The following is a 16,807-nucleotide window of genomic DNA, read 5'->3' on the forward strand; positions in this document are numbered from 1 at the left end:
TCTTTTTCCCATCGTTCCTGTTCAGTGCAAACTGCTAGGATAAATATCTTTTTTTAGCCAGTCGTGTTTTCGCTGATACCAGATTTCGCAATGTGCGAAATCCTTGCCTAAGTGCGGTGTTTTTAGAGTTCTTTCTACAGTTCTGCCAAGCTTTATCCTTTAAGTAGCATAACTTCATGATTTCCTGCGTTATCCAGTAGTTGTCTGTTTTTCTTTGTTTAATGTTGACCGATTTATATGATGCCGCGTATATTAGGTAAAGGTTTGTAAGAAAATTATTATACAACTTCATTCGATCAAGAGATAATATAGCATCTCAGTTTGTGTTCTGAATTGCATTGTCTACATTCCTGCTGCCTAAAATTTTTCTGGTTATAGGTCTTATCTTCGCATTGCCTTCGTGGTTGTAAGTTTTTATCATAGTTACTAGTGCCACAAAGTAGTGATCTGCGAGTTTCATTTTAATCACCCCTGAAGAGGAGTGTTTGTCTGCCATGCGAACGACTATATGGTCGATGCATTATGTAGTTATCTTGGAACCTAAAAATTCCTCTCTATTGCATTTCTTTTATTTATTTATTTATTTATTACAGACACCTGCAGCGCCCAAGGGCATTATTGCAGGGGGGAAACACAATAACTTCTGCTCATTTGGCCGAAAGATACACGTAATAACAGAAATATAATCACACAACTAATAGATGAGGAAAAACATGCCCTGAAGGAAGACAACCACACTCCACCAATAAAATAACACTAATGAAATGAAAAAGACACGCGCAAGACAACTGCGCGCCACGTCGCACATCAGATAAAAATGCGCGGAATTGACCTTCCGTGCAGCACTCAGTGACGCCGGCTGGTAGCCTGTTCCACTCATTGATCGTCCGTGGAAAGAACGAGGTTTTATAAACATCTGTGCGACACTTAATCTCTCGGATCTTCCACTGATGATCAACTCGTCTAGAAAAAAAATGAGGTTGAAGCAGATACCGGTCTTTGTCAATGCTCAGCTTTCCAAAATAGATGCGATTTTATTTATTTATTTATTTATTTATTTATTTATCGTCATACCCACAGCGCCATTGGCTGGCATTACAGTGGGGGGGTAGAAGAAAAAGTACACAAATGCCACCGCGTGCAGGTGGTTACAAAAAAAAGATAACAATGAGATAGAAAGAACACGGAATTATTATACACAAAAAAATGTCACAGCATGGAAGAAAATGAATCATTTGATAATATGGACACTACTTCCTCAGGCAGCTTGTTCCATTCCGAAACCGTTTTGGGGAAAAAAGACATTTTAAAAAGGTCAGTCCGGCACCTGTATTCTTTAACTTTAAGTGAATTATCTCTACGTAAAGACACGTAATCAGGGTTGGCTATATATTTGGTTCTGTCTATTCCAGTTCTAGAATGAAATATATTATGAAATAATTTTAAACGCAGTACTTTCCTACGTTTTTGAAGTGAGTCCCAACCCAAAGATTTTTTCGCGCTCGTTACACTAAAATATCGCCCATAGTTATTGAAAACAAAACGAACGGCCAAATTCTGAACTCTTTCTAGCTTTTGAACGTCAAGCAAGGTTTTCGGATCCCAGACTGTGCAAGCATACTCAAGTATGCTTCTAACGTTTGTATTATACAGCAGTTCTTTAGTCTTTAAAGGGAAAAGTTTAGCGTTACGTCGCAGGAAACCTAAAACACGACAGGCTTTGGCAGTAACGAAATGCACGTGACGATGCCAAGACATTGAACTTGTTAAATATACACCAAGATATTTAAATTCCAACACTGAAAGCAGTCTGCTATTATTTATGTTATAAGTGAAAATATGGGGAACCTTCTTTTTAGTGAAACACATATGTACAGATTTTTGTAAGTTAATATGCATTCTCCAGTTCTCACACCACTGGGCCACTTTACACAAATCCTGTTGTAATGCATCGCAGTCACTTTGATCGTTAATAATTCTATACAATACACAATCGTCCGCAAAAAGACGCATGTATGAAGAAATACCTGAAAAGATGTCATTCATGTAAATTATGAACAGTAATGGGCCCAAGACGGATCCCTGAGGCACCCCTGATGTTACAGCCACCTCATGCGATTGTTTCCCGTTGACAACAACACATTGACGCCTAACGCTCAAATATTCCTTTATCCACCTAATAACGTTCTCATTTATGTTGTACCAGTATAATTTTTGTATTAATAAGGAATGTGATACAACGTCAAAGGCCTTCTTAAAATCTAGAAAAATACAGTCAACAGAATATCCCTTATCTAAAGCACTTGACAGGTCGTGTACAAATTCGGTAAGCTGGGTGACACACGAGTAACCACTGCGAAAGCCATGTTGATTAGTATTTAATAATGAATGTATACTAAGATGATTCATAATACTAGTATAAAACACATGCTCTAAAACTTTGCATAATACACTGGTCAAGGACACTGGTCGATAATTTGAAACAACATTCCTAGGTCCCGATTTATGTATAGGTACAACATTAGCAAGCCTCCATTCATCAGGCAAGGAGCCTTCCTGTAATGACTTTGTGAAAAGAATTTGAAGGTACCTTGACAACGCAAAAGCGCGAGAAGAGAGCAGGATCGTGGGTAAGCCGTCCGGACCGGTGGCACTGTTATCTTTTAAGCGTTCTAAGAGCGACACAATTCCTCGCTGATCAAATTCAATGTTCTCCATGGGTTCCGTACAGTTCAAGGCAAGGCGAAAATCGGCAGGGCTATTGCTGTCATCAGAAGAAAAAACTGAGCTGAAAAACGTGTTAAAGCACTTGGCTTTCTCCAGATTATCATGAACGATACTTCCGTTGTGATCGAGTGGCGGGATAGACAATTCATCCTTTCTGTTTTTTTTATGTACTGCCAAAATTCTTTAGGGCGATCCTGGATACGCATGTCGAAAGACTGAAAGTAGGTAAATTTAGCCTCTCTGACCGAAGCATTCATATCCTTTGTAATCTTTTTTAACTGATCCATGTTATCTTCCGACGGATTTCTTTTGAAGCGCGCATATACTTGTTGCATGATTTGTAATCTCAAATGTTTCCTACGGTTAGCTAAAGAACCCCAGCCAAGGTGGTTTTTAAGAGACGTGACACTAGTTGAGAAGCTGTAATTATTGGACACAAATCTCGCAGCATTATTTTGGACGCGCTCGAGCATATCACATAAGTAAGCAAACTGGGGTCCCATACAGGACAGGCGTATTCAAGAATTGGTCGGATGTAAGTGAAATACAGGAGTTGTTTGACCTTAGACGGTGCTTTATTGAAATTTCTTTTTAAGAAATTAAGCATTCTGCAGGCTTTGGATGTAGTGTACTCAACTTGCCTCGTCCATGTTAGGTTAGATGAAAAATAAACGCCGAGGTACTTGTATTCAAGTACTTTTTGCAAGGGAACATTGTGTAGTGAGTAATTTGTTTGTAATGGGGAACGCTTTCGAGTGAAAGAGACAAATTGGCATTTTGTGGCATTCAAAGACATTTGCCATTTTGAGCGCCAGGACTGGATGGAATCCAAGTTTCGCTGTAGGTTTAACGCATCAGAGGAATTTTCCACAACAGTGTAAACGACACAATCGTCAGCATAGAGCCGAACTTTGCAGGTAAGATCCAAAACAATATCATTGATATAAATCAGAAAAGAAAGGTACACCTGAGGCAACGTTTACATAACCTGAGTGCGAAGCATTAATCAAACCACGCTGCATGCGGCCCTGAAGATAGGAATGAAGCCAATCGATGACACTGGGGTACAGACCAAGACAACTTAACTTATGTAACAATAGTAAATGAGGTACGGAGTCGAAGGCTTTCTTAAAATCTAGAAATACGCAATCTATTTGAGAGCCGCGGTCAAAGGAAGAAACCAGATCATTACTAAACTCAAGCAACTGAGTAGTACAGGAAAAACCTGACCTAAAGCCATGCTGAACTTCTGTAAAATACCCATGAGAGTCAAGGTGTTTTATGACTGCGCTATATATTATGTGCTCCAACGTTTTACAGCACACACTCGTTAAAGAAATCGGTCGGTAATTAACAACACAGCTTTTTGAACCACTCTTATGCACTGGTACCGCATTAGCATTTTTCCAGTCATTTGGCAGAGACGCCGACTTAAGTGATGATCGGAACAAGATGACTAAGTAGTAAGATATTTCATTCGCGCAAGACTTTAAAACAAAGTTAGCAATACCATCAGGACCACCGGCAGAAGATGAATTGACATCACTAAGCAATTTTGACACACCTTGGTGAGTAAAAATCAATTGAGACATGGTTTCAGTGACAGATTCACGAGTTAACGGAAGTTTTCCGATGTAGTACATTGGCGCAAAAGAAGACTGAAAAAAAGCATTAAAGAAGCGTTCCTTATCACCATCATTAGTAATAACTTCACCATCATGGTCTAAATTCGGTATTCCGACTTGTTCACGTCCATTGTGTTTCAAAAACGTCCACAATTCCTTAGGATTATTACGCAGTTCTGATCCCAAGTCATTTAAAAAGCTATCCTTAAGAGCTTTAATTTCAGTTTTTAGTGTACTGCCAAGAGCCCGAATCGGCTGCAATACTGCAGGGCACCGATTTTTTTTGTATGATTCTAGAAGGCGATGTTTTTTCCTGATAAGCTGTATGGTTTGCCGTGTGATCCACGGTTTGTCGCGGCGGCGCTTTCCGGAAAGGCTTTTAGATGGGATATATTGATCAATTAGGCATTCCAGCTTATTCTTGAATATTTCCCAAAGGGAACTACAATCTAAATTCTGGTTAAGATCAATAAATTCAGGAAGGAAAGACGCAAGTTCGTTCCTCATTGACGTATAGTCTCCCTTATTAAAAAAGAAAACCTTTCGTGATCGACCTTTTGAAATTAAATAAGGAAAATGCCGAACATTAGCGACAACACAACTGTGGTCGCTTATTCCCGGTATGACCACAGTGTCACGCACTACTGAAGGCCGGTTGCAGAGCAGTAAATCTAACACTGAAGATGAGTGCTCAGTTTCTCGTGTAGGTTCAGTGACGTACTGATATAGGTCATTAGTAGTAATTAATTCATAAAAGGATGAAGATAATGAAGAATGATTCGCACGAAGAGGTTTGTAGTGTACCCATTTGAAATCAGGCATGTTAAAGTCCCCACCAAAAAGAAAGTCATTTTTTAAGCTGAGTAGAAATTCAGACAACGAACTGAAAGCGTCAGGGTTGGTAGCGGAAGGAGGACGGTAGACAGAGCCAATAGTCAAATTCTTTCCATTGTTTAGGCGAAGATTACACCATACTGACTCGCAACCATCTAGAGGCGCTGTTATTAATGAAGAGCTAAAACATTGGTCAATAAGTAAGAACACCCCCCCCACCATGAAAGTGTCGATCACTACGGTACGCGTCTTAACCGGTGGGAAATACTTCAGAGCTGAGAACGGAATTATCCAGCCATGATTCAGTGCCAGTTATAACATGAGGTTTTACAGAGGAAAGAAGAGTAGCAAATTTACAGAGGAAACAAGAGTAGCAAATAAGGTTAACTAAGCCAAGTTCAGCCAGTAGATCTAGTTGGTCTCTGGCTACCCTCTTTGACTCTTGCATTACATCTATATTTAGATCACCCAGTGAAATGAACTGTTTCTCGTTCATGTATGCCTTTATTAATGAGCCAAGTTCTTCCAGAAATAAAATAATGTTCTGTAAGCAAGGCTGTAAATATTTTGTCATTTTGCCTCTAGATGAACCTCTGTTAGGACAATTGCGTCGTCTTTCTTTTTCCGGCTATTTACATAAGCACATAACTGATCCCAGTTTTTCTTTGTGCTGCGTATGTTTATATGCAATAAACTTAACTCCTGCATCAACCTTACTTTTAAAACCTTGTTTACATGACAATCCCAATTAAAAGAAAGATGCGAACTTCGAGATTAGTTCATTTTTTTCAAATGACATTCCGTTGCGATGTTGACAGCAGTACTTCTTTCCGCCTTGCAAAAATTTTTCCAGTCCGCATCCAGACAAACTCATAGCCCTGCTGTCTTCCCCTCTGTCTGCTCTGCCAAAAAAACTTGTGTTGTGCTCGTGTGAGGTTTTCATTTATGTAGATGTTATCAAACTGCAGTGCCTATTTCTTCAAAATCCGGAGGCCACGATCAACCATGTCTCTAAACCTGACAATTCTTTGGGGTATCTTATCTTTCTGCTTTTTCACCCTGTGAACGGCTTCTAGTTAGGGACGCTCGACTGTCGCTATTTCTAGCTTTGCACTGAGTCTCGCTAGAACTTTGAACAGATCTTCGCCCTGCTTATAGGGAACGTCATGCAGCTCCGTGTTTTTCCGCCTTGACTAATGTTCAGTACTCAAAACGCTTTCCTTCAGTGTTACAATTTCAGCGTCCTTTTCTAAAATCTTTTGCATCAGCTCTTAAGATGTGGTTTTTAGATCTGTAATATCCTTTTCTTGCCTTGGCATGGGGGCCATAACATCATCATATTAATGCGACGGGGGTTCCACTGATGCTTGTAATCCTGCTGGTGTCATGCACTGTCTGTCCACCTTTCTTTGAAGCTCTTCCAGTCGGCCCAAGACTGCAACCATCTTTTGGCTATTGTCCTTAATCATTTTTGTTACATTACTCAATTGGCTCTGCTTTTCTCCCTTTCCATCCGCACTGAGTTCCTTTTGACTGGTTTCTGATGTTTCTTCTTCTGACTCCTGCTTTTTACAGCTGCCACACATCGAGTGGTCGATTTCGCGTGGTGCCAAGCTTTGAAGGTTTTTTTAGTCATTCCCGCATATTTACCTGCGTGCTATACCTTCTTGCATTTAGCACACGATATACTCTCTTTACCTTTTTCAAGCAACTTTGAACAATTCGTGCAATCTCGCGACGGCTTGGTTCGATAGAGGAACGCAGTCGAGTGGGGCAATAAAAAGCATCCGAGCCCACCTGATCGGCCTCTTAAAAAAGTCAGCAGCAAGATGAGCCCCGGACTGCACGCACAGCATCGTAGGCTTTGGTCCCTGCCGCTCTCCGAAGTGCTAAAAGGCGAAAGCGTTTTCTGGTGCACTGTTTTTTATTTTTTACCAGTTTTTCATTTTTCATTCATTATTTTTATTTTTTCCGTTCCTTACCTTATTTGTACTTTTTGTATTTGTTTCTTTTGTTATTTTTATAATTTATTTTATTTTATTTATGAAACTCCTGCATTCACTAGAGGCGCCTCTATTCATGCTAAAACCCTGAGCCTTTTTGGCGGAGTGGTAGCGTCTCCACTTCAAATGCCTAAAGGCCTGGTTCGACTTCCAGCCTCGATAGAGTTTTTTTTAAGCAGTGACGCCGAAACGGGGACACACTTGCTAACATTCCTTGGTCACGACAATATGAGGCATTAAAGGCTTTCGCCTTAATACTGAGGTGTCACTGTGGTTATTTTAAACCCCCTTGGCGTCGCATTAGTTCATTGTAACCATAGAATATAATGCCAGGTGATTATGGAAGCTTGCATGCGAGAACAAGTGCTGTTGACCTCAGAATCCCTAATTCCCTAATACTCTTTACTGCTTTTTACCTTAATCGGTAAAAAGGGGAAAGCCAGACTACGCCAGTATTGGTGATTATGCGCTTGGCCAGAGTAGTGAACAGGCCTCCACCATTGTTATGCCGAGGTTCTATCTTAATATAGCCGGCTGGATTGGCTAAGGTACTGTGAGCTCCAAGCTGTTAAAATCCTGGAATCGTCTTCTCGTATCGATGTTCACGGCCTGCACTCTGCTGGTGGGATAGAAAAATACCAGAAAAACTTCCTGTTGTTATAGCAGATATTATTGTGATATTTATTTATTTATTTAGTTTTATTTATTCAGGTTGCCTCACAGGCTCCAAGCGTGGAGTATTGTGTGAGGGGGGAATACATAAATAGGGGTAATAACAGGAGCATGAATGACATGATTATACAATGCTGATTGACTGTTAGTACTCATTACACAGTAAGAACATCATTACACAATGCCAACTGACTGTTAGTACTCATCATAAAACAATAAGAACATCATTATACAATAGTTATTGATGCGCCAGCAATTAGAAAAAATGGCTGTTATTTCGGTCCTAAAAGAAGCTGGATCACGAATATTGGGAGCTAAACATGCAGTAGGAACAGTAACCCTTATCGTAATAAAATTGACGTGGCAACAAATATTTGCTGACAATTATGCTACTTCCTAATGCGAAATTTGAGCGCAGGTCATCAGCCGTTTCAGCTTTTCGATAGATTGAGGCAAATAATGCTAGCAAGGCATGTATGTACAAGTGCAGACAATTTGTTACTTTTACACATATACTTGCACCAAGAAACACTCCACTAACAGTTCTTAATTGTTATGAAGGAAGCTTTGTGGTCGGAGAAATAGATGGATATGTGCTCGATTTGCAGCACCAATGCCGGGTTCTCAAAGACGAGGTCCATGCAAGTATTTCGCGACGTTGTCACAGACGTGGGAGGCGTTACAAGCGAGAAGAATGAGATATTCACCCGAATAAGTGCTGCCTCGCTCATGGCTCAGAAAGAATTGGCAGAGAATAAACTATTTTTGTAGGTAGGCGGTTCACAGTTGCGATCGGCGGCAGCTATGCGTTTCGGCTTGGGCGTGCGGAAGAAATGGCACCAGAAGCGCGCGTAGCTAGAGCAGCGCGTTGCCCCGGCTGCGGGGGTTGCTACGTGGGACAACGGCGACGCCGCGAAATCAAAGAACAGGAGCCAAAGAGCTGCTCTCAAAAACCCTGGTGTAAAAATTCAGGGGGCACTTTGACTCTCTAAAGTGGGTAGAGGCGGAAGCGTTTTCCGCACCACTTTCGCTGTTTCTGTGGCACTGGTGGCGTCACATATAATTGAGTACTAATTACTAAGCGATGAAAAATCACTAATTAATGGTTAATTACTGATTAATGCCTGAATACTAATTAACTGCTAATTAATTACGCTTAAGCTTCGCCTTTAGCAGTGGAACGCGACAGCGCGTTGTAGCGCTGCCAGGTAGTCCACGGAACCCCCCCACCCGTTTCGGCGGATGCCTTGCCCTTTGAACGCAACGCTTTTTGAGGAAAGGAAATGGCGCAGTAATTCTCTGTCATCTCGGTGGACACCTGAACCGCACCGTAGAGCAAGCGAGGAAGTGGGAGTGAAAGAAGATAGATAAAGAGGAGCCGTAATGAAGAAAATGAAAATTGTATTTGAGGAAAGGAAATTACGCAGTAACTGTCTCACAAAATTCAGGGGGGCACTTTTTTGACCTAAAGTGTGGTCACTAGCCACGTTTACATGAATGCGACAGAAGTCGACTCCAGTCCGCTTTTCGAGGGAAAGTACAAAGACGTCGATGAAGAGAGTAGAGGGCCAGTCGCGCCTTTCCTTTTCAAAACCTGCCCTTTCCCTCAAAAAGTCATCTGGAGTCGACTTTTGTCGCATTCATGTAAACCCGACGCCTGATGTGTGGTTAAGATGTTAAGCTTCGCCCCTAAGAGTGGAACGCGACAGCGTCTTGCAACTCTGCCAAGGAGTCCATAGAACGCCATCGCCCATTCGGTTCTACGCCTCGCTCGTCGGTAAATTGGTTTTTGAGGAAAGGAAATGTATCTGTCTCTCATTTGTCGGTGCACACCTAAACCTAGCCGGAAGGGAATGGAGGAGGATCAGAGTGAGTGAAGACACCGTATTCACTAGACGCGCCTTTGTTCATTCCAAACCATCGAGCTGGCATGGCAGAGTGGATAGCATGCTCTTCTCTCACGCCGAAGACCGGGGTTCGATTCCTGAGCTCGACCAATTTCTTAATCGGTTTTGTTTATTTATATGGCCTGAGCAGTAAAGCTAATTAGGTTAATTGGGTAATTAAGCAATTAACTAAGCTCAGTCCCACTTACTTGGAGCATCACTATACGATCCCTTCAATTGGTTGCATGGTTACTAGCCAAAGTACAATTGGCCCCGTTTGAAATTCCCGCACTGTGACGTCACGACCGTTTCCACCAATTGAAAAGCGTGACATTTTCTGTCGACAACTGCTGCTTACAACGATGAGACATTAAAGGCTTCCGCCTTAATATTTAGCTGTCGCTTTTGTCACAGCAGAGGCCGCTATTTCGCAACGGCAGGAGTCTAAGTAACAAAACGAAGTGTGGTTGTCACAATTGTACGACAGAACATTTAAGTTATATCTTGGGCAACATGATTAGAATGAGGCTCTTGCAAAATTCCTGGCTGTTAAGCACAGTGAATAAAGTTCACACAAGAGGTCAACACGAGTTACCCACTTTTCGTTGAAATCATCGATCAAATTCCTTTGCTGTATTAGGACAGTTATCACCGTTAAACGCAAACGCTAGATCTTTGCGAGGATGGTTCCGCAGAGTGACTGGCCTTGTATTGGCTTGAAATCGCCGTATAGTCTCTAAAAATGTGAGGGCCATATTTATAACGATCTGTTTCTCCATTTCCCATTTCGGATTCATTTGGTCTCTGCCATTGGTGACTGTTCGCTGACGTGGCCGTGACTGTCAAGCGTCCGCGGACAGCGCCCGGTCCAATGGCTCATTGGCTGCATCATCACAGCCAATCGTTAACTGGTGCATGCGGTCAGTAGGGGAGGGGGGGGAGGGAAGGGGCTATCGTCGACATCGGGACCCGCTACCTCATGAACTGTGTGAGTGGCCGCTTTCAACTTTCGCCTGATGGTGCTGTCATACGGACGTCAACCTAAATGAGATGGAAAATGGATATCCACTCCAGATAGGTCCGTATAGAATGCGGTCCCAGATGCCATCTTAACACGCGCGATGTGCCTGTGTACTGTTGTGAGACGTGTTCCTTAGGAGAGTCATTATATTTCGTAGCAGTTATTCAACGATCAAAGCTACACCGATATCTAAAACGAATAGGAGCTGATCAGCGAATAGTTCGAGGTAGAAAAAAGATAGGTACTCAAGAGAAACTGAGCACTTATGCACCTAATAGCTCAGTTTAACATATCATTTTGAAACCGGAGTTCCAAGTGATAGAACAAGAAAAGTATCCCTCTGACTCCCGTTGTCCCGTTCTTAATATCTTGCCTTCGCGCCACATGCATAAATCATTTACAGGTTCTCTCATATATGAATGGCAGTTTCTCAGTATCCCTCAAGATTATCTAAAAGCTGCATCTTACCGCTACTTACCTATGGGGCAGGAACGTTGAGGATAACAAAAAGGGTTCAGCTTAAGTTAAGGACAACGCAGAGAGCTATGGAAAGAAAATTGATAGGTGTAACGTTAGGAGATAGGAAGAGGTAGAGGACAAGAGTTAATGATATCCTAGTTGAAATCAAGTGGAGGAAGTGGGTGGGCTTGAGTAGGGCATGTAATGCGAAGGCAGGATAAGCGATTGTCTTTCAGTGTAATGGACTGGATTTTAAGGGAACGCAAGCGTAGCGGGGGGCGCCGAAATTTAGGTGGGCGGATGAGATTGAGAAATTTGCGGGGCAACGGTGGCGGCAGCTTGAACAGAACAGGATTAATTGGAGAGATATGTGGGAAAGCTTGCGTTCTGCATGCAGTAGGCATAGTCAGGCTGATGATGATGATGAATTAGGCTGACTGTTTTAAAAAACAAGTCAGTACTTCGCGATTTTTCGTCGTAACAGGCGGAGCAATGCCACAACGATACCACAGCGTACGTGCACAGCATCATGAAGTGGGCTCAGGATGCCGGCATGTGGACAGGCATCGTTACTACCTCGATGGTAACTGACGCCTCCCCAGCGGGGGCCTATGCGCACGTGGGCGACCGCATGTGGCAGGAGTCCGTTCCCAAGGGATGCAATGCCAAGGACATTACGCAGCAGCTTATCTACGACCTCCCTGTATCCGAAATGAGGGTAACTCTACGCATGACTTTCCTTGTCTTTTTTTAGGCGAAAGCCTTTAATGCCTCATCGTTGTAAGCAGGAGTTGTCAACAGAAATGTCACGCTCTTTAATTGGTCGAAATGGTCATGACGTCACAGTGCGCGAATTTCAATCGGGGCCAATTGTACTTTGACTGGTAACCATGCAACCAATTAAAGGGATCGTATAGCGACGCTCCAAGTGAGCGGGACTGAGTTAGTTAATTGCTGAACCAATAAGCTTAATTAGCCTTTCCAGTCAGAGCAGATAAATAAATAAAACCGAGTAAGAAATTGGTCGGGTTGGGGAATTGAACCAGGGTCTCCGGTGTGTGAGACGAGCACGCTAACCACGCCGCCATGCCAGCTCAATGGTTTGAAATGAACAAAGGCGCGTCTAGTGAATACGGTGTCTTCGTTCACTCCCATCTTCCTCCATTCCCTTACGGCGAGGTTCAAGTGTCCACTGAGATATGGGAGACAGATACATTTCCTTTCCTCAAAAACCAATTTACCGACGAGCAAGGCGTAGAGCCGAATGGGCGATGGCGTTCTATGGACTCCCTGGCAGCGTTGCAAGACGCTGTCGGGTTCCACTCTTATAGGCGAAGCTTAACATCTTAACCACACATCAGTGACACAAGCAGCAACACCGCGCTTAGGGCTTTCGCCTCACCGCACTTTAGGCCAACAAAGTGCCGCCTTGAATTTTTACGGAAGCCAGTAGCTCTCACTGTGACGCTACTACTTGTCGGTGTTACTATAGGTTTAGTTTAGTTTATGGGGTTTAATGTCCCCATGCAACTCAGGCCATGAGAGACGCCGTAGTGAAGGGCTCCGGAAATTTCGATCATCTGGGGTTATTTAACGTGCACTGACATCGCAAAGTACTCGGGGCTCTAGAATTTCGCCTCCATCGAAATTCAGTCGCCATAGGCAGTGCTTTAATAAATCATTTTTTGTAATCACACTTCGTACTTTAAGTACTATTATCAACCCTACTGCTTTATATAACAATCAGTGCGGTAATAAATTCAATTAAATACTAGCGTACTTGCGCCTTTATAGCTCTTCCAGAACATATTGTGTGTCATACAGGCTTTCCGCTCAATTCAGGGAATTAAAAGTAAATCTACTTCAGAAGTGGTAGCTCACTCCTGTGTACACAACGAAGGCTACGAACGATTTTCACAACCTAGAGGGGAGACCTCAATTCGTCCAGTATGGCGGTATTACATAGGACCAGCTAAAGGTTATGAGCGCAATTCTTTCATATATTGCGAGATTACACTGTAGCATTCAATATAACCGCAGATCTCCCGTCGGCAGGCTTGCATTATTTTGGTTGCCAATATTTTTGCTATCGTAAAAAGTGTTCCCCAATGGTTTTCAGTGGCACTCTTAACTGCTCGACGCGAGTGATGGTAACACTATAAAAGAATGATTTTTGCTACATATCGGAAGTATCGACCACTACCTTCAATATTTCTATACCAGCATCTTACTGTTTTTAATTTTCATAATTTTTGTCGAAGAATGTTGGACTTGCATGCATCGACATTTAAATTCAAGGTGAACTATCTCTTCAGAAATATCGGCTGCGTGTCCGATAGTAACTGCGATACTATGATCCAGCAAGCGTTCGGCTACAATGTGCAAATTTTCTTTCGCAAGCTCTCTCTGTACTGCTGGCACTGCAGCACTCATGAAAAAAACACTCAGCGGTACTTGTATGTTGTTAGTGTGCAAGCATGCATGCGCCAGAGCTGCTACAATATATTTTTACAACAAACCTGTGAAACTACGGCTGAATGTGCGGCAAACCACAGTCTCAATGCAGCAAACGACGTCGTTCAGCGCGCGCCGATTCTTTTTGGTCTAGCTCGCGGCGCTCTGCACCGTGGCTTACATTTTTGAAAATAGGCAATACATCATCATTGAACCAGCAAAAATTCAAACAGCTGTGTGGGTTCTGGGCTAGATTAGGCTTGATCAGGTACTGAAAATCGCAATCTGCGGTAGGACTGTGCACTATGTTTCTTTAAAGCAGGAGGAGATTTTAAGGCGTAAAGCTTATATGTCCATATACCAGCCGCCGTCCGTCGGCGTCCATGAGCTATTCGGTGACGCCATCACACTGTCGCTTGACTTCAGCAGTAGACCGCAAGACAGTGACATTTACAGTAAAAAAGAGATGCACCGTATAAGCACTGTGGCATATGAAATTAACTTCCTGAATCGACTACTTGGGGTAATTTCAACGCACAAACATCGCACACACATGGTAGTTTTTGCATTTCGCCTGCATGTAAAAGTGGCTACTGCGGCCGGGATTCCATCCGGAAGCCTTGTGACCAGCAGCCGAACACCAGAGCCACTGAATCACCGTGAGGACAAAGACACAAGCAAGTAGGCGCGAGAAGCGTTTGTCTGGGTCAGCTTTCCTCTAATGAGACGTGGAATGATACCGCTTAGGGTCAGCATTAATAATGGAGACCTGAAAGTGAGCACCTGAGAGAGAGAGAGAGAAAACTTTTATTGCTCTTTCAAGAGATTCGCGGAGATGAAGACTTCTTGGTCGTCCTGCTTGGGCGCTGGCGACTTGAGTCTTCGTGCAAGGGTGGGCCCTCAGTCCAGGGCTCCACTGAGTCGTGCCGCTTCAACAGCGTGCTGTACCAAGGCCCTCTGGACCTCGAGCTCGCTGCTGGAGAGACAGCTCTCCCATTGCTCCTCACTCGGTGTTTGATAATTGTGGAATGCTATGTTTCTTTCGCACTCCCAGGTAATGTGATAGAGTGTAGGTGTACCGCCGCACCAGGGACAGTCTGATCTGAATTGCGTTGGTGACATTTTGCTGTATATGTACAGGTTAGGAAAAGTGTTCGTCTGTAGCCTACGCCATCCTACAGCCTCTTCCCTAGTCAGTGCTCTGTGTGGTGGTGGATACCTCAATCTAGTTCCCCTATAAAGTTGTAGGGTCTCTGCGTAGCCTCCCTCGCACGTGAGTAGCCGTAACTCCGGGGCGTCCGATAAGCCTGCTCGGTAAGTGAGCCCTCGAGCCAGGCTGTCCGCCCTTTCGTTTCCTGCTACGCCTGCGTGAGCTGGCACCCAGATGATATGCTGTATAGGCGTTTTTCCAGCGGAAGCTGCCGCCTCGCCGATGATCCTAAGGGCGATGCCGCTAATGTTGCCCTTCGTATAACTCTTGCATGTTTCTTTCGAGTCCGTTAGAATGTTCAGGGAGCGGCCTCTTCTATAGCCTTCGGCTACCGCCAGCGCGACGGCAATCTCTTCGGCCTCCGCTATCCCCGACACTCCCACTGAAGCGCAGGAGGTCATTTCCCCTGTACCATTGACTACCACTACAGCGGCTGTGCGCTTCTCTACGCTTGCGTACATAGAAGCGTCCGTATATAGTGTGTTTTCGGATCGGCCTAGCCTTTTGTCCATCTGCTCGGCCCTAGCCCTCCGCCTCTCCTCGTGTAAGTTGGGATCCATGTTTTTAGGCAATGGCCCTACATTGAAAGTCCTTCTGAGGTCGTCTGGTACTTCTGTGTATCTGTCAGCCAGACCACCGGTGTTCCGACCCAACCTCTTCAGGAGCGCCCTTCCTGTGGGGGAGCCTCTGAGTCTAACCAGTTGTGCACCCGTTTGAGCCTCTGCGAGCTCGTCGAAGGTGTTGCTGACTCCGAGCTGGAGCAGTTTTTCGTTTGATGCGTTCCTGGGTAGGTGCAAAGCGATCTTGTAGGCCTTCCTGAGGACACAGTCGGCCTGCTCCCTCTCCGCTTTCGTTGTAGCGTGGTAAGGCAGCGAGTACATGACCCTGCTGACGATCAAGCTGTTTACGAGTTTTAGAGTGTCTTCTTCCTTCATTCCGTATCTTCTCTGAGATACTCGGCTGATCATTCTTCCCACTTGTTCCGCGGCCCTCTTGAGCAGGGTGATGGTGTGACTGCATTTGCGGCTACTTTGCAGCCACATACCCAGGATGCGGACCAGGTTCTTTTCCTGGATCAGCTGTCCTTCGAGGACGACATCTAGTGAAGCTTGGGTGGGGTGTCTCCCTATTCTGATGATCTCCGACTTTTCGGTCGAGCACCTCAGGCCTCTCTCCCTTACGTAGTCTTCTATGCAGGTGGCAGCTTCTTGTAACCGATCTTGTTTCTCTCCTAGCGACCCTTGGGTGGTCCATACGGTAATGTCGTCGGCGTACATCGCGTGTTGAATACCCGGGATCTCTTTGAGCCTTCTCGCTAGTCCTAGCATCGCCATGTTGAAGAGTACAGGCGATATGACAGAGCCTTGGGGTGTTCCCTTGCAGGGCGTGGCGAAGACGTCGCTTCGTAACTCGCCTAGCCCTACGGTTGCTGTCCGGTCACTTAGGAAGGCCCTGATGTAGTCGTGGACCCTCTTCCCGCAATTCGTGTCGTTTATGCCTTCCATGATGGCGGCGTGGCTCACGTTGTCAAAGGCCCCTTTGATGTCGAGGGCCATGACAACGTTCTCCCCGCTTCTTGGCATCTTCTCCAGTACTTCCTCCTTTAGCTGGAGGAGTACGTCTTGCGTGGACAGGTGAGCTCGAAACCCGTACATGCTATCGGGGTAGAGTTGGTTCCTTTCCAGGTGCGACTGGATTCTCTTCGTTATTACTTTTTCGTACATCTTGCCTAGACAAGACGTAAGGGAGATCGGTCTGAGGTTTTCCACTAGTAGTTTCTTGCCAGGCTTCGGGATCATAACCACGACCGCATGTTTCCACTCGGCGGGCACCGTTCCTTCCTGCCAGAGTTTGTTGAAGTAGGCAGTAAGCTGATCAATGGCTCCATCTCCTAGGTTTCTGATCAGCGAGTTACG

The 16,807-nt window shown here is 44.3% G+C and overlaps 1 protein-coding gene across 1 annotated transcript in view; it reads left to right on the plus strand.

Moving 5' to 3' along the window:
- The window catches only part of LOC149344113 (alkaline phosphatase, tissue-nonspecific isozyme-like), a 47,498-nt gene that overhangs the window by 8,139 nt on the left and 22,552 nt on the right, over nucleotides 1–16,807 (plus strand). Inside the window, exon 3 of the mRNA XM_089546155.1 lies at nucleotides 11,712–11,945. Coding sequence (XP_089402281.1) covers nucleotides 11,712–11,945 — 234 coding nt within the window. The remainder of the gene's footprint in view (nucleotides 1–11,711; nucleotides 11,946–16,807) is intronic.

This window comes from Amblyomma mixtum, chromosome 5 (genome assembly GCF_055824585.1).
Source record: "Amblyomma mixtum isolate Tamu chromosome 5, ASM5582458v1, whole genome shotgun sequence".
Lineage (NCBI taxonomy): Eukaryota > Metazoa > Arthropoda > Arachnida > Ixodida > Ixodidae > Amblyomma > Amblyomma mixtum.